Consider the following 22,935-nt stretch of genomic DNA (forward strand, 5'->3'; position numbering starts at 1 on the left):
CAAGTTCGCCTTATTTCAGTATCACCCTCATGCTACATTATTCATTAGACAGAATTTTGTGAGACAAGCAAAAAGGTTTGGGCTAGTGATGGGCAATTTGAATAAGAAATCTGCTGAAAGTCCAAATACATGTAGAATCAGACAATAAAGACGAGTAAGATCGTCTATTACAGCATCTTCTTCCATTCCTCTGATAAATCACAAATGTTTTCTACAGAACATTTTCTTGTATATTGTCTAATCTACTTTTAGAAGTGCCAAGTGACAGGGCATTAGAAATCTACTCCATAATCTGATAGATTTCAATATCAAGCATTTCTGATAAATCCATCTTTTTTCCCTTTTGAAAATCAACACCATTATTCCAAGTTCCCTGGGGGCAGGTTGTCTGGCCAGGGGAAAGGAGTAGGCAGGGGGTAGGTGTCTGGCCTGGGGGGAGGGGACAGGAATGGGCTGGGGATGTAGGGTCTCGGCAGAAGAGGTGAGGAGGTTGGGGGGGGAAGGATTGGGCTTGGACGGCAGAGTGGACCCAGTGTGGCTCAGGGGAGAAGGTTGGGCTCGGATGTTGGAGAGGACCTGGTGCAACCTGTGTGGAGAGAGGGATTGGGTTCGGATGGCAGAGGGGACCTGGTGAGGTCCAGAGGAGTGTGGGGTGGGCTCAGATGGTGGAGGGGACCTGGGAGGAAGGGTTGGGCTTGGATGGCGGAGGGGACCCGGCCCCAGCAGCTCCTCCCTGGCAGCGCATGAAGCCTATGTCCGGAGGGGATGGCACTGAGGCTGGCCACAGCAAGCAGCTGAGGATGGAGGTGGATGGCAGCGGTGATATGAGGACGCAGATGACGTGATGACGTCACTCTGTCCTGCAGGAAACTTTTTTTTATAGAGAGAGAGAAAGGGATGAAAAAGCACAAATACACATAGCAATACTACTAATCAAGACACTTTGTCACTTGCATAATATGACAGCCCACGAGAAGGTGACATGTCAAGGCTGAAAACAGCTAAGAATAAACAGTCTCCTCTTAAAAGCCCTATATTTTTTCTTGCAAATATGTTAATTTATTGAAAATACTTTATTTATGCAAAAAAGTATATATTATAGACTAAGGTGTTTCATAGGTACAATTCTGAACACTTGGTAATGATTTGTGATGGAAGGTTACTTTTGCAAAATCTGTTAAGCAAATACAATAGTTGGCATGGTTGTTCAGTATCCCTACACAAACAATTAATTCCTTTTGAATGGAAACCGAACAGCATCCAATCATACAAGGACCTGAGTCAAAGATGCCATTTATGGAGGGCTGGAGGGCAGTAGCCCTCTCCCAAGATTGAACCCCCTGGATTTCATGCTTGAGATCTGCTTAAAGCTGCATATACTGGCTCCAAAGGCAGCTCTTAACTGCAACAGAGTTTGAGCTGTTTGCAACTTTGCCTTTGGGGCAGGAAGTTTGTTATAAACAGAGGGAGGCAGGGTGATTAAGAATAACAAAAGGCTGGGCATTCCAGTAACTGAAGGATCATTAGATCATCATGAAAATATTGCATGGTATTTGAAAGATAGGGAGGGAAAAAAGTAGCAATGATTGTTGTGCTGCTGTTGTGCTCCACAGAGTTAGTAACACAGTAATAATATACACTACATTTTTAAGGCTAACCAGTGTCCCTTAAGTGACTTGCAACAAAATGTCAGAATATGTTAATCTCAGAGGGGCCATGTTAATCTGTAACTTAAAAAACAGTGAATGGTCCATTAGCCTCATTTAGCAAGGACACTAATTCCGTGGTCCCCAACACGGTGCCCGCGGGTGCCATGGCGCCCGCGGGGGCATTTCCATGTGCTCGCCAGGTGCTCGGGGCTGGCCTGGCACCGGGCGCATGGCGGGGGGAGTACCGGCCACGGGCGCACGGCGCATGGCGGGGGGAGCGCCGGCCCCGGGCGCGCGACGCTGGGCAGGGGGAGCGCCGGCCCCGGGCGCGCGACGCTGGGCGGGGGGAGCGCCGGCCCCGGGCGCGCGACGCTGGGCGGGGGGAGCGCCGGCCCCGGGTGCGCGGCGCTGGGCGGGGGGAGTGCCGGCCCCGGGCGCGCGGCACATGGCGGGGGGAGTGCCGGCCCCGGGCGCGCGGTGCTGGCGGGGGGAGTGCCGGCCCCGGGCATGCAGCTATGGGGGGGCATGCGGCTATGGGGGGGGCCGCCCCCGGGGCGCAAGTGTCCCCGCCCCCTGGCGCCCGGCGGGCGAACAGCCCCGCCCCCTGGCGCCCGGCAACCTTGAAAGGTTGGGGACCACTGCTCTAATTGACAAGATTTTTTTTCCTTCTCTTTCCCTCCCCATCCCCTCATTTTCTGCTCTTTATTTGTACCACTGGGCCCCTTGCTCCATTCATCTGAAGAAGTGGGTTGTGCCCATGAAAGTTCATGATACCACCTACATTCTTTGTTAGAATATATTAGTGTTAGAGCTGTGCAGTCTAATCTCTCTCTAGAAAAAGCGTTTCCTGCCATGCAACAGAATGACATCATCAGGTTCTCTGGCCAAAGAGAGGGGATGGGTTTGGTGAGTGTAGCAAGTAGTGTGCATAGCCCTCTAGTACTGATTAAATTTTCTTTCTTTTAGATAGGAATTAGATACAGTGCTCCTGTCAGCTGACTGGTAAGTTGTCTGCCAAAAAAAGTAGAGTTTTCCAGTGTCTTAGTAGCCCTTGGATAGAGTTACTATCCAAGGGCTACTAAGGGAGGACGGATGGGGTTGGTTTCCCCTCCCCATTTGTTGCTTGGCTTGTACTGAGCATGTTCAGTAACACGATTGAAGCCTCTGTCCTCTTACTCTCTTCTTCCTCTCCTATCGCAGCATGCACAGGTTTGCCTCCCGACAAAAATCTCAAATAGCACCCCTGACATGAGTACTTCCTGCAAGATCCACCTTCAACTCCTTTTGTCATTATTTGCAGTAAACGCTAAGTATTTTGCAGGATTGGGATCTTATTTCTTCAAGATCTTTTACATTGGCCAACAGAGGCTCATCAAATTGCCTTCTCCAGAGGGAGCAAATAAACTAAATTTAAATTTTCATTATTGGTCCTTGATAAAGAAATACTGCACAGTAAACATTCCTGTTCAATAAGAGTTGAATGGAAACTCCCCATGGCCCTTTTTCTTTTTAACCTTAATTCTGCAGAAGTGAGAAGCCTTTCTCTCTATATTAGCTTGTTAAAACACTGAACTTGTTACTAAATCTTAACTAAAATTTCTCTTACCATCCTGTTGATCCGAACAAAGTCTTCAGGCTTCTTTGCCCAAGGGGGAAGCTCAACATCATTTACAACAACTTCATCCTCTCTGACTCCTAGATTATATCCGTTACTGTTGACAAACATCTCTGGTAGGTAGTAAAACTCTGGAATTAACTCCTGTCAGAAGGAAAGCATAGTGTGTTACTTGGATATGTACAAAACAGCTGCATTATAGTTTTCAGAATTTATCTCTCATACAATAACCTTACAAGAAAAATAATCATTTCCATTTGCATAAAATCTTTTTTGCATTGTTTAATTTATGTGAAAAATAAATGTTTAAGGAAGACTTTTTATAACCTTTTTCTTGTACTTAACTTTGAGCAGACATTTTGTTATATTATATTGAACAGCTTTTGTCTTTCTCAATCTTGTTTCAATAAATCATAGGACTTCGGAACAGCACTACCTTCTCACCCTTTGTTAAATTAAATATGTTTAAAAGTAATCAGAGATCTTCCATTATTGTTTAACAAAATTATTTGAAAAAGGAAAAATCTGTGAAATCTTCATGGAAAAGGTTATATTTTAATCCTAATTTTTCTTTGCTTTTTTCATATTATGTACTGTGTGTGTGTGTGTGTGTGTGTGTATAATATTGCATTAGCAGACATAATATAACATTTTATGAATAAAAAGATGGCATCACTATAAGGGGATAAACAAAAAATTTCAGGTGATAGTATTTTACTATACTCAGCAATGTTCAAATATGACAAAATATCTTTAAAATATTATTACATGCAACTTGCATTATGAAGTCTCAGTAATCAGGAAATAAATCTGAGCTGATAGTAATATTTAGGCAGTGCCCACTATGAAATTTATCACACTTCGAAGGAAGTCCTAGGCTGAAATTAGTGATTTTGATGCCAAAAAAAAAAAAAAAAAAAGTCAGTGTGTAGGTGCCTATTTTTTAAACAGATGGAATTGAATTGCAGTACTAGAAAAAGCTACAGTTTTAAAGCCCATTGCTTTTTCTCTAATATGTAATTTAGTGAATTTAATCCCTATCTAGATTATTAAAAGCATTGGGATATTCATTTGTGTAACACGATCAAAACTGATGACACAGCACCTGAAACCTTAATCTCTTTATGGTCTTTTCAAAGGCTACAGGTAGAGATCATAAAAATAATCACTGCAGCCACTACAGTATCTAAATAAATCTGATCCACAACACTACAAAGAATAGAACAGTTAAAGTACAGAAGGCCATTTCAAGTTTTACCATTAAAAACAAATATATGAATATTTACATAAAATTTTTAAATATTTTTAATGGAACAATTTATTGTTTTTTTTTATGCCATTCATGCTGCATGACAAACACTGTGATTCAAATTACATTAAAAATACAACATTAATTAATATTTTGTCTATTATAAGACAGTAATTAAATGAGACATGCCTGAACATGTGTATTATATAGCTTGTAATTATATATAATAATAACATTTTAAAAATATTTCACACAGTAATGAGTAAAACAATATAACATAAAAAGGATAAAACCCCTGATATCATATACTGTATTGGGTTAAACATAGTCTACTTGGCTGGGAATCCAAACTTGTTATATTACCATCTCTAGTTTTTTTACTAGAAGAGTTTTCTACAAATTCACTCTGATACAGCTGAAAACAAATTGTTCATCCTCCTTCTCACTCTCATTTTATGACTTCTTAGACTTTTGAAGAACCTCTTCTTGTCTATTCTCACAGGGGCAGCACTGGGCCTAATTATCTTTCCAGAGCTCAGCAAAACCACTCCTAACTGTGGACTAAGGAGTTACTGCAAAACAACACATGCTTCAGTGAAAATGATGGTCCTCCAGATGACTGCTGGCCTAAGAGTGGTGAAAGTATGTCATGTCAAAATAATTTTTATTTAAATTGAATAAAACAATGGAAAATCTGACTTCTAATTTACAAAAAATCGTTATTTAAATAACAAAATCCATGCAGTGCATATTGCTGATTTTTTGACTGGCTATCAAACCTATCTAGCTGGCTGTTCTATTACCTTATGTGAGAAGACAGAGTCTCTGCAGCTTCTCAGCTCTTCAGTTGTAGGGCCTGACTATGAAACTCTTGCAGCTAATGTAACTGTACATTTTGCATTATCCAGATACATGTCCAATCTTTTTATTTTTTTGAACTCTCCTCAATGATATCATGTGGCAAAGAGCTCTACAGAATTTTGTAATAAAAAATTACCAATTTAAAATGTGATCCCATTCACATTAATTCAATGTCTTCTTATTCTGGTAGTGTGAGAATGAATCAACAGGAGCACTTAATTTATCCTTTATGGCATTTCCTATTTTGTAGTAATTTAGCATTACCACTCTTATTTATTTTCTTTGGAAACTAAGCAATCCCAGTTTTTTTAATTCCTCATATGGCACTCTCTCCAGGCTGCTAATCCTTTTCTGTTGGTCTCTCCTGAACATCATGTATTCCTGATAAATCCTTTTTTAAAACAAAGTGAGCAGACTGATCACAATATTTCAGGTAAAGGAATAATATCCATTTACGTAAAAATCTGTTCTTTATTTAGCCTAACATTTTGTTTGCTTTCTTGACCACTTCATTGAAACAACCCACTCTTATCTTTCAGACATTCTGAAATCTGATATTTATTCCTACTCATGGGTTTTTGAATTCTTTGTCAGTTTCTAATTTAGGGCAGTATTTTTCTTCTCAGCATATGACTATTTACATTCCTTCAAAGCATCTTCTGAGGAACCTTATCAAAGATTCTTTAAAAGGCAAAATGAATGCTAGCTGGTATTCCTTTTTCACTATTTCTTGACATGGTTATAGAATTCTAGTAGATTATAGAGGTAAGATCTTTTCTTTACAGACGTCATGCTAGATTGTCCTCATGTTCATCTATGTTTTATAATTCCAGTTTAAAATGTTTTTCAACCAATTTTCCAAATATAAAAAGTTTCGTTGATAATTCCCAAAGTCACTCTAAACAACCACTAAACCCAAATCTTGCATGTGGTTGTCAATTTTTTTTAATGACAAATACAACATTTTTTACACTTGTGTCCAGTTCTTTGTTATTGGATAACAGATATATTCTAAAGTCTTCTATCCTTTGTAATAATTGCTTTCCATATTGTCTACCATAGCAGCTAAAGACAAAACCTAGCTTACCTTATCAAATGCTTCATTGCAAATTTTCAAATACTTTTCGTTTATTGATACGGGTAAAATTTGTAAGGACAGAACAATGTGGAACTCAGAGAAGCTTCTCAGTTCTGGCCCAATCATATGTTCCATTTTAATTCAATATTCTTCTGTTTTATATTGTATCCATTCAACATGAGGTTTTAATTGCCACACTTGTTTAAAAGCTTTAAATTGTCCTTCCCCATATGAGCTGAAAATTCTGCTTATTCAGATTATATAGAATTTCTATTTGGAGTCTTTCAAGATTAAAAAAGATCATGGTCAGAAAGCAAAATGAAATGTTACCATTCAATTAAGGTGAACACGTCACCATGAGGTAAATGCATTAATCTGCTAGGCTGGAGAGCAATTGATGAGTAACTAAACCCAAATCTTGCATGTGGTTGTACAGAGAACTATCTACATCAGTTAGTGTCAGACCAGGATATAGTCTTTTAGTTTATTACATGTGGATACATGATATTACATGTGAAGCAGTAATCAGATTATTTCAAAATGTGCACATCAAACTTTACAATCACATGGTTCAACCCTATTGAGAACTGATATATTTTGTCAAATATAGAATCATAGAATCATAGAATAATAGGACTGGAAGGGACCTCGAGAGGTCATCGAGTCCAGCCCCCCGCCCTCAAGGCAGGATCAAGCTCCGTCTACACCATCCCTGACAGATGTCTATCTAACCTGTTCTTAAATATCTCCAGAGAGGGAGATTCCACCACCTCCCTTGGCAATTTATTCCAATATTTGACCACCCTGACAGTTAGGAATTTTTTCCTAATGTCCAATCTAAACCTCCCCTGCTGCACTTTAAGCCCATTACTCCTTGTCCTGTCCTCAGAAACCAAGAGGAACAAATTTTCTCCTTCCTCCTTGTGACACCCTATACGAGGTATAACAGTAGTTCAAATTAGAAAGCCTAATTCGAACTACCTACTCCGTGACGCGTGTAGCCGCGGGCACGGAGTCCGAACTACCGGGGCTTTAAAAATGGCGGCACCCGGCAAGATGCAAATGAAGCCCGGGATATTTAGATCCCGGGCTTCATTTGCAACTTCGATTGACTACATTAACCACCCTAGTTCAAACTAGGGTGGTAGTGTAGACATACCCTGAGACTATATAGATTGGGATGAAATGGCCAACATGATCTATTCTAACACAAAAAGCTCCCCTAAAATCTATGCCAGCTTGTCGCTATCAAATGGGGAAAGGGGAAGTTACTCACCTTGTGTAGTAACGATGGCTCTTTGAGATGTGCCCCATGGGTGCTCCACTCCAGGTGTCGGGTCCGTCCCGGCGCCACTGATCGGAAGATTTCATAGCCATACCGGGCCGGGCCGCGCATGCTCCCTGCGCCGCTGGTCGTTCGCGCCCTTTCTAACGTGCACGGCTCGGCCCTCCCCCCCCCCCCCCCCGCCAGTTCCTCTCACCGCTCGGTCTCTGGAAGGGAAAGAAAGAAAACTACCCGGAGCAGGGAGGAGGGCGGGACGTGGAACACCCACGGGGCACATCTCGAAGAACCATCGTTACTACACAAGGTGAGTAACTTCCCCTTCGTCTCCGAGTGGCCCCGTGGGTGCTCCACTCCAGGTGACTATATAGCAGTAGTCGGAACAAAGAGCGCTCTGGGTTAATTAGGTTTTACTGTCGAAAGGACTGCAGAAGCCACTGAATGGTCTGCCTCCCACTTCTGCACTATAGTGTAATGCTTCATAAATGTAGAGCTGGAAGCCCAAGTGGCTGCCCTGCAAATATCGGCTAAAGGAACTCCTCTGGCAAAGGCGGTAGATGTCGCCACTGCTCTAGTCGAGTGCGCTCGCGGCTGAGAAGACAAGGGTCTATCCCGAATGGAATGGCATGTGGTAATGCATAAGGTGATAAGCTTGGCAATGCGCTGAGTGGCGAGTGCAGCACCCTTAGATCGGTTCACTGTCGATATCAGAAGTCTATCTGTTCGTCTCCACTGGCGGGTTCTGTCTATATAAAAGGAAAGAGCCCGCCTAACGTCCAGCATATGTAGCAGGGCCTCCCTCGTTGAGGCGTGTGGCTTAGGGTAAAAGGAAGGAAGGATGATCGGTTCATTGATATAAAATGATGAAGATACTTTGGGTATGAACGCTGGGTGTAATCGTAACGTTACCAAGTCCTTCGAGAAAGAAGTAAAGGGGGGGTTTGCCATTATCGCCCCTAACTCGCTAACTCTACGAGCTGATGTAATTGCGAGCAAGAAGACGGTCTTCATGGTTACATCTGTAAAGGTACAGATGCTAGAGTCTCGAATGGGGGATGCATAATTGTATCGAGTACCAGGTCGAGGTTCCACGACGGAGGAGGCGGCCTTCGAGGTGGGCTCATATTGGTCAGACCTTTCAGGAATCGTTTCAACATCGGGTGAGAGAACACCGAATAACCCTGTATTGGGTAATGGAAGGCACTGATGGCTGCCAGGTGAACTCTGAGGGATGCCAGAGAAAGCTTCGCATTTCGCAGATGAAGAATGTAATCGAGAATTTGGTGTGCAGGAGAAGTCAACGGTTGAACGTTATTCTGGAGGCACCAGCAGGAGTATCTGCGCCATTTAGCCCGTTAAGTATTTCGCGTAGATGTCTTTCTACTATGTATCAATATGGACCTGACCTGACCTGACGTGAACAAAGCTTTTCATCTAGTGTAAGCCAGTCAGGAGCCACGCTGTCAAGTGCAATGCTTCTAGTTTGGGGTGAAGGAGAGACCCCCGGTCTTGAGAGAGGAGATCTCGATACAAGGGCAGAGGCCATGGTGGTCGAAGTGACATCTTGTGTAAGAACGGGTACCATGCTTGCCTCGGCCAAGCTGGTGCTATTAAAATTACTGTCGCTCTCTCCGTCCTGATTTTCTCTATTATTCTGGGAATGAGGACTGTTGGTGGAAAAGCGTACAGTAGCGACTTTTTCCAATTGGTCAGGAGTGCATCGCCTAGAGATCCTTTGCCGATCCCTGCTCTGGAGCCAAAAAGGCGGCACTTTTTGTTGATGGACGTTGCAAAGAGGTCTACCAGGGGCGTTCCCCATCTATGGAAGATCCTCTGAAGTACGTCCAGCCTCACCTCCCACTCGTGGTCCGTGGGGAAGCGTCTGCTGAGGGAATCGGCAATGACATTGGCTATGCCAGGTAAGTACGATGCTGTTATGATTATGTTGTTCTGTATGCACCAATTCTAGTACCGTACCGCTTCGGCGCATAGGGAGCGTGATCTTGCTCCTCCCTGCCTGTTTATATAATACATCGCCGCTACATTGTCTGTCAACACCCTGACTGTTTTGCCTCTCAGACTGGGGAGGAAGTGTTTGCATGCTAGAAAGATCGCTCGCAACTCTAGCTGGTTGATGTGAAGGCGTCTCTCGGTGTGAGACCATCGTCCCTGGATGCGCTCCCCACCCATGTGAGCACCCCATCCGATGAGTGAAGCGTCTGATGTTAATTGAACCGATGGCTGAGGTTGGTGAAATGGTACTCCCGTGAGAATATTTAATGGGTTCATCCACCACCGGAGGGACCTGTGCACATGGGATGGAGGAGTAACCAACTTGCGTATGTCGTGTCTCATGGGGACACACACCGTTGACAGCCAGTGCTGTAAATTTCTCAAATGGAGACGTGAGTGCGGGACAATAAAGGTGGCCGCCGCCATGTGGCTGAGCAATTGCAGGCAAGTATGTGCTGAGATTGTTGTGGTTTTTTGGAGAAATTTGACCAGGTCTTTTATTGCCTGGAATCTGTCCATGGGCAGATATGCTCTCGCCGTACAGGAGTCGAGAACCGCTCCTATGAACTTTATGTTTTGTGTTGGAATTAACGTGGACTTTTGTTCATTTACTATCAGCCCGAGTGAGTTGAAAGTCTCTCTGACTGTTGAAAGCATCCGAGTCATCTCCTGTCCTGTCCTTCCCTTTATGAGACAGTCGTCTAGATAAGGGAATATGATGACTCCGAGACGACGAAGGTGGGCGGCGACAACGGCAAGGGTCTTTGAAAAAACTCTTGGAGCTTAAGCCAGCCCGAACAGAAGGACGCAATATTGAAAGTGCTCGTTGTTTATAACAAATCGCAGGACGGAGCTTGGTCCTGCCTTGAGGGCGGGGGGCTGGACTCGATGACCTCTCGAGGTCCCTTCCAGTCCTATGATTCTATGAAACGTCTGTGTGCCGGATGTACAGCCACATGAAAGTAAGCATCTTGGAGGTCGAGGGCCGCGAACCAGTCGTCGGTGTCAAGAGAAGGGATTATTGTAGTCAGAGTCACCATCTTGAATCGCTGCTTTCGCAGATAACTGTTTAACTCCCTTAGATCGAGTATGGGTCTCCAACCCCCTGTTTTCTTTTGAGTCAGGAAGTACCTTGAATAAAATCCTTTTCCCCTGAAGCAGTCTGGGACCCTTTCTATCGCTCCGATTTCCAACAGGCGATAGGCCTCCTGTTTTAGGAGGGTCTCGTGAGAAGGGTCCCTGAAAAGGGACGGGGTGGGAGAGGTAGGGGGAGGAAGGGATGTGAATGGAATGGTGAGTCCAGATTTTATCACTTCCAACACCCATCTGTCTGATGATATGGCCAGCCACTGATGATAGTAGGGTCGCAACCGATGTTTGAAAATGGGAGTGGTGTCTCTGACTAATACCGGAATGTCCGGCGTGCCCTCGACCTGAAAGTCAAACTTGCTGCTTGGGTGCTACTGCGTTATTCGCCCTAGATGTCTGAGGGCGTCTGCACTGTGTCCTCTGCTTGGACCGGTTCTGATCATATGGACGGTTTTGTTGTCTGCGAAACTGGTAATCGTAATGTCTTTGGAATGGGAAATAACACTTACGACAGAAAGGCGGAACATACATCCCGAGGGTACGTAAGGTAGCCCGGGAATCTTTACCCGTGTGGAGCACCTCGTCCGTCTTCTCCGCAAACAACTTGATTCTGTCAAATGGAAGATCCTCTACCTTAGATTGCAACTCTTTCGGTACGGCAGCGGTCGCAAGCCATGAAGCTCTTCTCATGGAAACTGCTGTTGCAATTGTTCGAGCAGCTGTGTCTGCCACATCCATGGCGATTTGCAAACCTGATCTGGCACATGCATAGCCCTCCTGCAGTATAGATCGGAGAAGTACTTTGTCGGTTTCGGAAATTCTCTGAGCAATTTCCGATAATTTCACAATGTTGTCAAAACTATGATTGGAAAGTAATGCTGAGTAATTTGCGATTCGGAGGAGAAGTGTTGAAGAGGAGTACACTTTCCTCCCGAATATGTCCAGTCTCTTTGCATCCTTGTCTGCTGCCGAGTTTCTTACTTGCGGGTTCTTTGCTCTTTCCAGAGCTGCATCCACAACCAACGAGTTTGGCTGAGGGTGAGTAAAAAGGAACTCAGCACCCTTTGAAGATATAAAGTATCTCTTCTCTGCTCGCTTGCACGATGGAGTAGTGGAAGCCGGCGTATTCCAAATTTCTGTGGCTGGCTCCAGGATCGCCTCATCCAGCGGTAGAGCCACCTTAGATTGCTGTCTAGGGTGTAAATTCTTCAGTAACTTATATTGCTTCGCTTTCACCTCCGCTAACTGAACCTCCTGTGATTGTGCTACCCTCTTAAAGAGGTCTTGAAATTCTCTGATGTCATCTGGTGGTGAGGAGCCCATTGCAAAAACTGCGTCATCGGGGGAAGATGATTGAGCATCCTGTGGGGAAGCTTGTGACGCCCGCTCATCTGTGTCCGATATCTTGCCCTCTTCAGGCTCCGACAGGACCGAAATTGAGGGGGCACTAGGAGGTGGTCTGGGTGACTGCAACAGTCGATGATCAGAGACTGCTGGTGAGTGGCGTCTGTAAGATGACTGACGGCAACAACACGAATACGAGTGGAACGGTGATCTGCCCTGCCTCCCCGTGTAATAACTCCTGTGGTAACGGTAGTCCGAATCAGGAGATGGTCTTCTGGACGCATATCTACTGCCATGTCTAGTATGGTGAGATCTTGGAGGAGAGTAACTCGGAGGGCGAGATGTGTGTCTGTAATAATGGCGAGATCTCCGTTGCGGGGAACGCGAAGACCTATGCCTTGGATAGTAAGGTTCCTTTCCCGATCCCGAATAATGGGGTGGGGAAGGGTATGTTGAAAGCACAGTAGAGGGAGACAGTGAATGATCCCTAGGGATCGACTTCCCAGATGCCTTTGTATGGGCTGATGATGAGTGCCCTTTAACACTTGAAGAGTGCCCTGCTGTGCTGCGATAAATCTCTTTGACAGATGGGGAGCCTGATTCATGGGAGGAGGGAGAGCCTGTTTGCAGTCGGGACGTAGGATGCTGAGCAGATTGCAAAGACTTTCTCGGTGCCGATGCAGGTAATTCCCGTGGCACCGGGTGTGCTGCGGAACAGCCGATAGCTGCCGGCGCCGGCTGCATTGACGGTTCCGGGTCCTCATTTGCAGTGCCGGGCTCTCCCGGTGACGTCTGTCTGGTGCCAAAGGCGCCCTGTCTCGCGGAGCCGTAAGCGGCACCGCTTCCATGACTGCTTGGACAGCCGACTCTGGTGCCGACCCCTGCATGTCCCGCCGTTCCGGGGACGATGATTTCTCCAGCGGCGCCGTTAGCCGTGGCCGCTTGCTCCCTGAAGGGTTGGAGCCCACTCGTGCTCCTTATGGAGAGGGGAGGCTGGCGGTGGGGCAGAAGCAGTGCGTTGCTTGCCCAGTTTCGAGGATCGTGGCTGCGAAACTGACTTAGCCGCGGAGCAGCTGTTGTCCGATCCCCGGTCTCTCTAATTCACCGGAGGGAGAGGGACCGCTGGCAGGGAGTGGGCAGGGGAGGCTTTTTTCGTTTTAGCTCCGGCTGCTGCAGGGGATAATACCCTTCTTTTCGGGGTTTGAGGGGACTCCTGCTGCAGAGGGTTTGATGGCTGAAGAGCCTTACCACAAAGCAGGAGTTTGAGGCGGAGGTCTCTGTCTCTTCTTGCCCTCGGAGTCAGTTTAGAGCAGTGGGCACATTTGCTTGTGACATGAGACTCCCCTAGGCAACGAATACATAGAGTATGCCCATCAGAAGCAGCATTGCATCTTTACATTGCCCGCACCGCTTAAAGCTGGGTGAGCCAGACATGGCGGTGAAACTGACAAGGAAAGCACTCCCGCGCGTAACTGACTAAAATGATCTTCTTTAGTTTTCTTTTTTTTTAAAACTAATTAAACAAAGGCTAATAACTAACTAACTAACTAACAGTAAAGGTCAACTATTTACACAACTAGCTTCTTTTTTTTTTTTCCCAGAGAAAGGCAAGTAACCGAAGAGAGATCGCAGTTTCCGTCAGCAACCGAGGACGGTTGAGAGGAACTGGCGGGGGGGCCGAGCCGCGCACGTTAGAAAGGGCACGAACGACCAGTGGCGCAGGGAGCATGCGCGGCCCAGCCCGGTATGGCTATGAAATCTTCCGATCAGTGGCGCCGGGACGGACCCGACACCTGGAGTGGAGCACACACGGGGCCACTCGAAGAAGAATGGGAGGAAATATTCACCCAATCATGAATATTATATTAAAATTGACTTAAAATATCTCTATACTAATGGATTTAATTTACAAATATGTTCTTTATTGTATTTTGTTCAACTGAAGTGTATTTTTACATAGACTAACACATGCAGGAGAGTTACCGGCTTCTTGATTATTGCCAAAATGTAACAAAGACTCCAAACAAATGTTTAGATGGCATATGTTGTCATGTATTACTTCTTACCAGAACTAAATATCTAGATTTCAAAGAGTTAATAAAACTAGGGATATTCCAGTGATCTAAATCTATCTCGTACACCTTGTCGTTTCAGAAACTGGCAACCTCCTGTGCTCCCTTTTCATTCACACACCTAATAAGGCAGGGTAGCTTTCTATCACTTAATAGCCAGCTACTTTTCAAACAGCTCTAGTAGCTTAGATTTTTTCAAATGAATAATGATGCAGTAAAACCATGAAGGAGTGTAAAAAATGGTAAAATGAATATTATTACAGACATTTTATGTCTGTAAATGTATTCTCTAGTTTATTTTAATAGCTATACTAAAACCTCAAGGTATATTTAATAGTATTATATGCCATGTGTCTTTGTATGAGAAAACATCCCCAAACACATTTTGTAATTTACTAGTTTGTGGCAAATCTGAGGTGCTTAGGAATTAAACTTCAAAGTATGTCTTGGGGTGATAGAAGACAACTATTAACACTATCATAATTGTATACCACATGCATCAAATGTAACATTTCAGTTTAATATACTTTTGCTAAGAGTATTCTATTTTATGGCCTACCAGTAAAATAAAATCCAACACAGACGTTTTCACTTTTCTAATATAATTCACTACAAGATTTTAAGCTGCCATTTCTTTCTCTTTCTTTCTCTCTTTTCTTTCCACCTAAACAGTTGATCCCATCATCCATTAATTCCACAACAGCCTCACACTGGGTCAATGAGTCAGTCAGGAATGCCTCCATTAACTGTGCTAATTTACACTATGTCACCTTAATGACATTTTGTCATAGCTACCTTTCCTGATATGTACATACTCTATTCCAAAGGAAATATAACAAGTTGAGACGTAGGAGGATATATTAGTGCTTGACCAGAAAGTTATTTGAATGTGAGTGTTACGAAAAACTGGAGTAGAGGAGGAGAAGAGGAAGAAAAAAAGCTGACTGGACAACTTATGGTCATTTCTGGGTGACTTGTTTGATGAAAGGTCATTCGACTAACATTCATTGTTCTTCCAGCTTGTACGGATTACCACAGGAGAAGGTCAACATTAATAAAGAGAGACACAATAAAACACACTCTTTAATCCAGGTTTTTCCCTTGTGTGTTGTTATGCTAATATAGCACATACTGTATTAATTCTGTTCTAGTCAAGTCAGGTAAATGAGTCTCATTGAAAATGAACCCAAATAGTGCAAATACATGGAGCAAAAATGTGTAAATAAATCTTTAATCCTGTATTTCACATAATTCTACAATATGATTTTTAAATAGGTTTTTAAAAGGTATTGCACCTAATTGATAAGGCAGTAATATGCACAAATTACTGTTTGCTTTTTACAAACTCATCAAACTACCACAGGCTTATTTTTATTATCTCAATGGGAAACAATTTAGCTCTTTAGGAAGCTGCCAGAAAGAAAGTGCATCATAACTGCAGATTTTAAAATAAATACACTGACAGGTAAATAAATGTCTGATGCCTATTTGCTGTGATTTAAGAACTATATTTTAAAAAAGAGATTAAAATTACTGAAGCTGAAGGTGGAAAAATAGAGCAGGCTAATCACAGAATCATAGAATATTAGAACTGGAAGGGACCTTGAGAGATCATCAAGTCCAGTGCCCTGCCCTCATGGCAGGATCAAGCACAGTCTGTATCATCCCTGAAAGATGTCTGTCTAACCTGTTCTTAAATATCTCCAGTGACATTAAAGAATAAAAATTCTGCAAGAGTACTTGACCAAAATGGGCCAAAAGTATGCACAGAGATCCAAACAGTAACTAACAGACCACAGGAAATGAGACATATCTAGAATTAAAAATGGTGCAGCTTCCTTTCCTTTCATAGTCCTCAGGAGAAATTCATCCTGATGTCACAACATTGAGAAATGCAGCTCATTAAGATCTTAAGCCATACACAATAGCAACAATTAGCTGCTAAATTCAGTTTTGATTTATGACTAAGAAACAGACTTCAGAGATGGAAAGGTCCTAGAGGGTCTACTCTCTTGCCAATTCATGATTGTTTTAGAATATATTTTCTAGTGCTTCCCCCAGTCTCTTGAGAGATAGGGCCTTGCACTTCTTCCACTGAGAGTCTGTGGCACAATAAAATAAATTTCACTGTCAGCAAGTTTTCGTATTATGTTGCCAAGTATTTCTTTTATAAATTTCATCCCATTGCTCTTTGTTATTTCTCTTTGTTGAAGAGATTTCATAATCCTTATCTTCTGCAAAGTTTCTACTCTTCAACTACAGTTTGATATCACTTATCCAAACCATATACATTTTTTAAAATTTTTCTCTATAACTTAATTTGTCTAGCTCCTTAATCATTTCACTGCTTTTCTTAGTACCCCCGTAAGTTTGTCTACATATTTAAAGAAATGAGTTGTCCAGCAATGCAAGCAGTAAACAGCTGCTTTACTTGGAATGCATAAAAAACCCTTTTCTCCAGAAACTCCAGGTCTATGTAACAGAACTGAAAGAAAAAACAACTACTTTAGATTGAACTCTGATACAGTAATTAGACTTATAACTTGGCTTCAGTGAAAGCCCTTCTATTGAACTGGACAAAGTCTTCAGATGAGGAAGGGCAATATCATATAACAAGGTATTCATACACATTGTTTTCCCTAAGAGCTCATTTAGACTATGCTAAAGTGTCGAAAGAGGATATGCAAATTCTACGGGAATTTGCATATCTTCTTCCAATCTCACTTTCAGAAGCGGAGCTTTCAAAAGTGAAAGTAGTCTGGACACTTTTTTTTGGCAACCCTCCTCCCCTTTTTTGAAAAGCCGCTTTTCCTCAAAAAATGAGGTTTACGCAGCTTTTTGAAAAAGGGGGAGGAGATGCCGAAAAAACCGCTTTCAACACTTTAGTAGTATATTGAATAGTGGTACCAAATATGACGGCAAGTTTGGCCCAAAGCATTTCTAATCTAACTGTAAAAGCATTTTATCACTACACTATCAAATTAGAGTATTGTTCATTACCAAATATGCTCCTTGCTAAAGAATCATCATATTCACAAACTACATGAAAAATACCTCATATCAATACGTACTTTTAATATAATTACTGGTCAATTCTACTTAAACTTAAGATAGGAAAAATCAGAATTCCAGATCTGAAAACCTGACTCCCAGGGCCTACTCTCTCCTCCTTCCCAAACTGTGCGAGAAATTTTATTTTGAGTCTAAATACAAACTTTGCAACTTACATGCCCACCTCTTCTTTGAAGTATATAAATAGGGTTCCCAAACTGTAGTTTGTGTGTGTAGGAAATAGTAGACATAAGTATTGATAGCATATTTTCTTAAGCATATGATAGCAGTAGTAGTTTAACCATAAAGTTACTAGAAACTACAGCAGATTCAGTAGAAAAAGAAAAAAGGGAATACTAAATATTAAATTTTCAAAGCATATTTATCTGTGCAGTATCTGTGGAGGAACCTGTGCTGAAACTGTAGATTCTTTGAAATGTGTCTCTTTATTTGAGCTCAACTTCAGGTGCAGATGCCCTTCTTGAGCCTTTGATCACAGATTTTTTGTTCAATGTGTACTGGGCCAGCACATGCATCCTATACACCAGGGATGGGCAATCATTTTTTACCGGAAGGGATGGGGCCAGGTTACTTCCCTGCTTTCCCCTCTCCCCACAGACCATGATTGGTCTGGCGGTGGAGGGAGTGAATGAAGTCTTTGCTCTGCCCCAGAGGTTCCCCCTAGGCACCCATGCCCCTGGTGGTGGGCAGAGACTTTGCATGCTCCCCTTTCTGCCCCCAGGCCAATCAGGGCTTGGGGGTGGTCGGAGCGTGCAAAATTTCCTCCCACCCGGCCAGGGGCGCATGGCACTTGTAAGCGCCGCGTGCTCCTGGCAGGGCAGGAGGAAACTTCATGCGCTTCCCCCAAAACCCTAATTGGCCTGGGGGTGGGGGAGCACGCAAAGTCTCCTCCCACCCTGCCAGGAGCATGTGGCACTTCTAAGCACTGCTCACTCCTGGCAGGAAGGGGCAGGGCAGAGGAAACTATGTGCATTTCACTCCACCCCCAAGCCCTGATTGGCCTGGAGGCAGAGGAGCACGGAAGTCTCCTCCTACCAGGAGCACATGGAGCTTCTAAGCGCAGCATATTCCTTGCACAGCGGGGGCAGGGAGGAGGAAACTTTGTGCGCTTTCCCCCACCCCCAGGCCCTGTTTGGCCTGGGAGCAGGGGAGCGGCAGGGCCTCCATGGGCTGGATCAACCCACTTGGCAGGCCAGATCCGGCCCGCAGAGGCCCTTTTTCCCTTTCCTGCTACCTTCACATGCTATACAGTGACATTATATAGGGCTGCAAAAGTGAACTGCCCTGAATGTTTTCTCTATCCAAACCTCCTACGGAGAACAGTCCAAACCAAAGGGAAAGGATGGCAGATAGAGGAGAGATACATCTTGAAGAAAAATAGTTACTACATGGGGGAAGAAGCTTTTATTCCTTGAGGGGTTTCCCTAATGAGCACTCTACTCCAGATGACTCCTAATCAATATCCTCACAGGGAGGTTGAGGAAGCTTCAGAATTCAGTACAGAACTGATAACAGGACCACATTACCTAGTGCCTCATAAGATCTAGAAACATGAATCAAGGCACAGTGCTTAGAAAAAGTATTTATTGAAGCTCATGTAGTGCCCTTACATATTATTCAAAAAATTCTAACATCTAAGATGCCATGGATGTTGCTTGCAAGCTGGTGTAGTACACTATCATCCTATTGGAGGGCTGAAAGCAACAACAGTCTAGATGACTTCCAAAATTGCTTAGTTATATCTAGACAGAAGACTGAGGAGCGTATGATTGCTAAGGTATGAAAAGAGGTCTCCTGTTGAGACTTATGTAGCTTTGGGAAAAACACTGGTGGATGAATGATTTGGCTAAGATGAAAGCCTGAGAATACCTTAGGCAAGCATTCAGGATGTGATTGTAAAGAAATGTTGTCTATGAAGAACGTCATTAAGATGATCTACCATTAACTGCACTTTCGCATCCTCCAAACTCATGACCCTTCTCACCCCTCATGCTTGCCTTGACTCCTATTTCCTAAACCCTGAGTCCTCCACACATCCCGACCCTCCGCCCTGACTCCTGCATTCCCCCAAACCCAAAACCCTGCCCTGACTGCCCTCAAACCCCCATGTACCCCAGCTGCCTGCCCTGAGTCACTTCATCCCATACTTAAATGTTTTTCAGGTACTGTCCTGTACCCCTGAGCCCCTGCTCTGACCCTTCCTCAAGGGGTGGGGGTTGTGATTGGACAGTTCCTGTAATAAATTTAGGTTATTTTCATTCATGCCGAGGATACCCTTCTGAACTATATTTTCTATACAGGACTTAACATGGATTTTTTTACTTTGAATTGAAAACCCAATTTCAGGAAAGGAGAAGGAGCCATATGAGCAGATGACCATATTCTTCATGTGATGGGCCCCTGATCAACCATTCATCAAAATATGAGAAAACAAAAATTGCCTCCTGACAAAGGAAAATAGCTACTACTGCTAGGACCTTTGACAATACCCCTGGAATTGAGGAAAAGCTGAAGCAAAGTATTCAATATTGAAAATAATCTTAACCTATAATGAATATGGAAACAGAGCCAACTTCTTGCCTCTAGTGAAGGGATTATAGGTGCCAAAGTTGCCATCCTGAACTGTTGAGACTTTATACATTTGTTTAATAGTCTTCAATTCAAAATTGGTCTTCTGTCATCTATTTTTTTTTTTTGGCAAAAAAAATACCTTGTATAGGATACCTAAAGCGCTGGGATTAGCTCTAATGGCCCTAATTGAAGGAGTCTATTTCTTGTCTCAGTAAAAGATCATGAGAAAGGTCCTCGAAGAGGAGTGGGGAGGACAGATGGAATGGAGAAAGGGACATAACGTGGATAGATTTGAACCCTTGAATGATAAAACTTTTTGATGATGAATGTGCACTTGCAGGAGGAGAATGGGCAGCTCTCTCTCTTTCCAACAAATGTCTCTTATTGAGGGATTGGGGTGGATGGGTATGTTTTTGGAAACTTGGAGAATTAAAAGAAGCAAAATATCTGGGCAGTTTGTGACCTACTAACTCTTTTATTCTTACATATGTAGATAACCAGAGATAGTAGCTTTTAATGTGCAAAACAGCTTCAGACCATCTAATGGGAGTGTTCTGAACTTCTCTCAGAAGCCCTGAAAGCTGGAGTCATGATTCACTGCATGTAACTAACACATAGAAATGGATCAGACTGCAATATATGTGGTATCTAAAGATGCCTGAAGAAATGACCTAGCTGGTAACTCAGTGATAATGGTCTGAAATTGTTCTCTCTGCTCTTGTGGAAGATGATCAGGAAAAGCAGTACATTTATAGTAGTTTATGAAATTATATTTAGCCAAGGTCACTTGATAGTTTGTGATCTACCATAATGCGTCATGGATGAGCAATCCAAAGAAGTCCAAGCACTATCAAATACTTTAGCGTTACTAAGATGATCTTATGAGAAGCATTCCTTCTACAGTGCTCTAGTGAGATGGATTCCTCCATAGCACAAAGAAAGCCAAATTGCTGGGGTCAAGACTGAATCATTTGTGCTGGCCAAACTCATTAGTTTAGGCTGACATGCTGAACTCTTGTAGGTAACCTGAATGTCATAGCAAAGCAAATGTTATTCCTTGCATTTCCTGAGACGAGAACTAATTAGAGTGCCCCAATGCATTGGTGTATGAAATTGGAAGTTCTATATACATTATGTACACTGTTTCTGCTCTTTTCAGGGATGAAAACATCCGTTTATTAATTTAAGTTACTATCAAAGCTAATCAAATATAAACTCATGCTTCAGGAAATTACTGTAAAAGATGTTTTGAAGTGTTTTTGACTTCAACATGTTTCAAATCTCTGTCACCAATCACAGACAGGAAAATGGAGACAGTGAAAATAACTTGCCCAAGATTGCACACAAAGAACAAGAAACATAACTGTGTGTAAAGTGAAATATTTGAGGACTTTATCAACTTAGGTTAGGCTTAGTTGAAAAGACAAAAGCAAAACACACTTGAAAACTGAAGAAACTACTGCACATTTTTTATACAGAAGGTGGTCATTGGCGATACCAACCCAACAGGCACTGTGTCCCTCGCTATGTACTATATGCATATGAATAGTATGTAAAACATCACCAATATGCAATGGAACATAGACAAATAAATTAAGCCTCTTACACCTCACTGTATATTTATTTTCTCCACTTAAGAGATAAATCAAATTAATAAAGAATGTTGTTGTACCCAGTTGTGCTAAACATTTGGTATACAAGATCACACTCTCATCTGAGACTCTTGTAATGTTCTCACAGAAGAGGTCCAAAATAAACAGAGAATAGCAACTCTATAGTTTTTTTCTTTGTTAGGTCAATTGAGACACTCAATGTTAATGTAATCTTGCTGTTTATACTTAATAATCTGATTGGCAGTAATGGAACAATAAAACCTCTTTAAAATTGCTTTAAAAAGAAAAGCATTTGCAATGAATATGGATACTCCAACCTTTCACTACAGCTTTATTAATTGAGAAAATGAGAATCAGGAAAAAATCTTATTGTTCAAAATATTGGAAGATATGGGCTTCTTTTTGACAAGGTTCCACACATATATACAATAAACCCTTTGTATTTAACAATAGGTAAGTAATAACAACAGTAAAATTACCCTGCTCTCCAGCTGTTTCTGTATATTGTGTAGATGTTGGTTTAATCTAATGTGTATTGTTGCATAATATCCCCAGGCACAGTCAAGTAAAAGCTAAAGCTGTACAAAAAAGCCTACATTTTAAATGGGTATTGTCATTAATGCTTTATTAATTGCCTCAGGCAATGCAACTCACAGCTAGGCAAGCTATAACAATATGACACTTTAAGGTCAAATCCAATTTCTGCTGCATTTTATGGACTGGGCCAAATATTGAGTTAACAGCAGGAAAGAACAATTTATTGGGCTTTTCTTCATCTTCTGATTAACTGATATAAATTAGATCAGATTTTTTTGCAGAAACAAAGCATGTTTTAAACCCTTAACATGCTAGAATCTGTTTTTATGTTTTCTGTTTTAGCAACAGTATTTTCTGAAAGTCATCTTCTATTTAAAGTGTGTCTGATATACTGGGTTTTTATGTCAGGGTACTAAATCCAAAAAGCCTCTGAGCCTACGTAAAATAAAATATCAGAAATGAAAATTTCATAAACTACAGCATCTTGTTATGTAACACAACACATTAAATTAATTAATATATGTTAAATTAAACCTACCTTCACATCTGAGGTGTCTCTTTGGCTATTTCTCCAAGATCTTGCCACTGAAGAGAAGGTTCGATCTGGATGGTCAAATTTTGCATCATTTGCATTAAGAAAGAATGTTGTGAAGGGCTCCTATGATCAAACAAATGAATATGCAAGTAAGAAGAATACAGCAGAACAGATCACACATCAGTTTCCTGATAAAATATGAGAAATGTTTAAGTTTAAAATGACTAGAATAAAGAACTATTTGGGATTTAATTTTACACACACGTGCATGTGCACACACCATACACACACAAACACTTTGATAATGAATTCTGTACCGTACAAAACGGACTGCTGCAAAGGAAGAATACAAAAT

General features: G+C 42.4%; 1 protein-coding gene across 15 annotated transcripts in view; it reads right to left on the bottom strand.

Annotated features, from left to right (window-relative positions):
• The window catches only part of NBEA (neurobeachin), a 748,692-nt gene that overhangs the window by 76,613 nt on the left and 649,144 nt on the right, over window positions 1-22,935 (bottom strand). For all 15 annotated transcript variants that reach the window (XM_075919184.1, XM_075919178.1, XM_075919179.1 and 12 more), the window contains 2 exons: window positions 22,584-22,703; window positions 3,256-3,408 (listed from right to left, as the gene is read on the bottom strand). In XM_075919184.1, the coding sequence (XP_075775299.1) occupies window positions 3,256-3,408; window positions 22,584-22,703 (273 nt within the window). The remainder of the gene's footprint in view (window positions 1-3,255; window positions 3,409-22,583; window positions 22,704-22,935) is intronic.

Source organism: Pelodiscus sinensis, chromosome 1 (genome assembly GCF_049634645.1).
Source record: "Pelodiscus sinensis isolate JC-2024 chromosome 1, ASM4963464v1, whole genome shotgun sequence".
Classification (NCBI taxonomy): Eukaryota; Metazoa; Chordata; order Testudines; family Trionychidae; genus Pelodiscus; species Pelodiscus sinensis.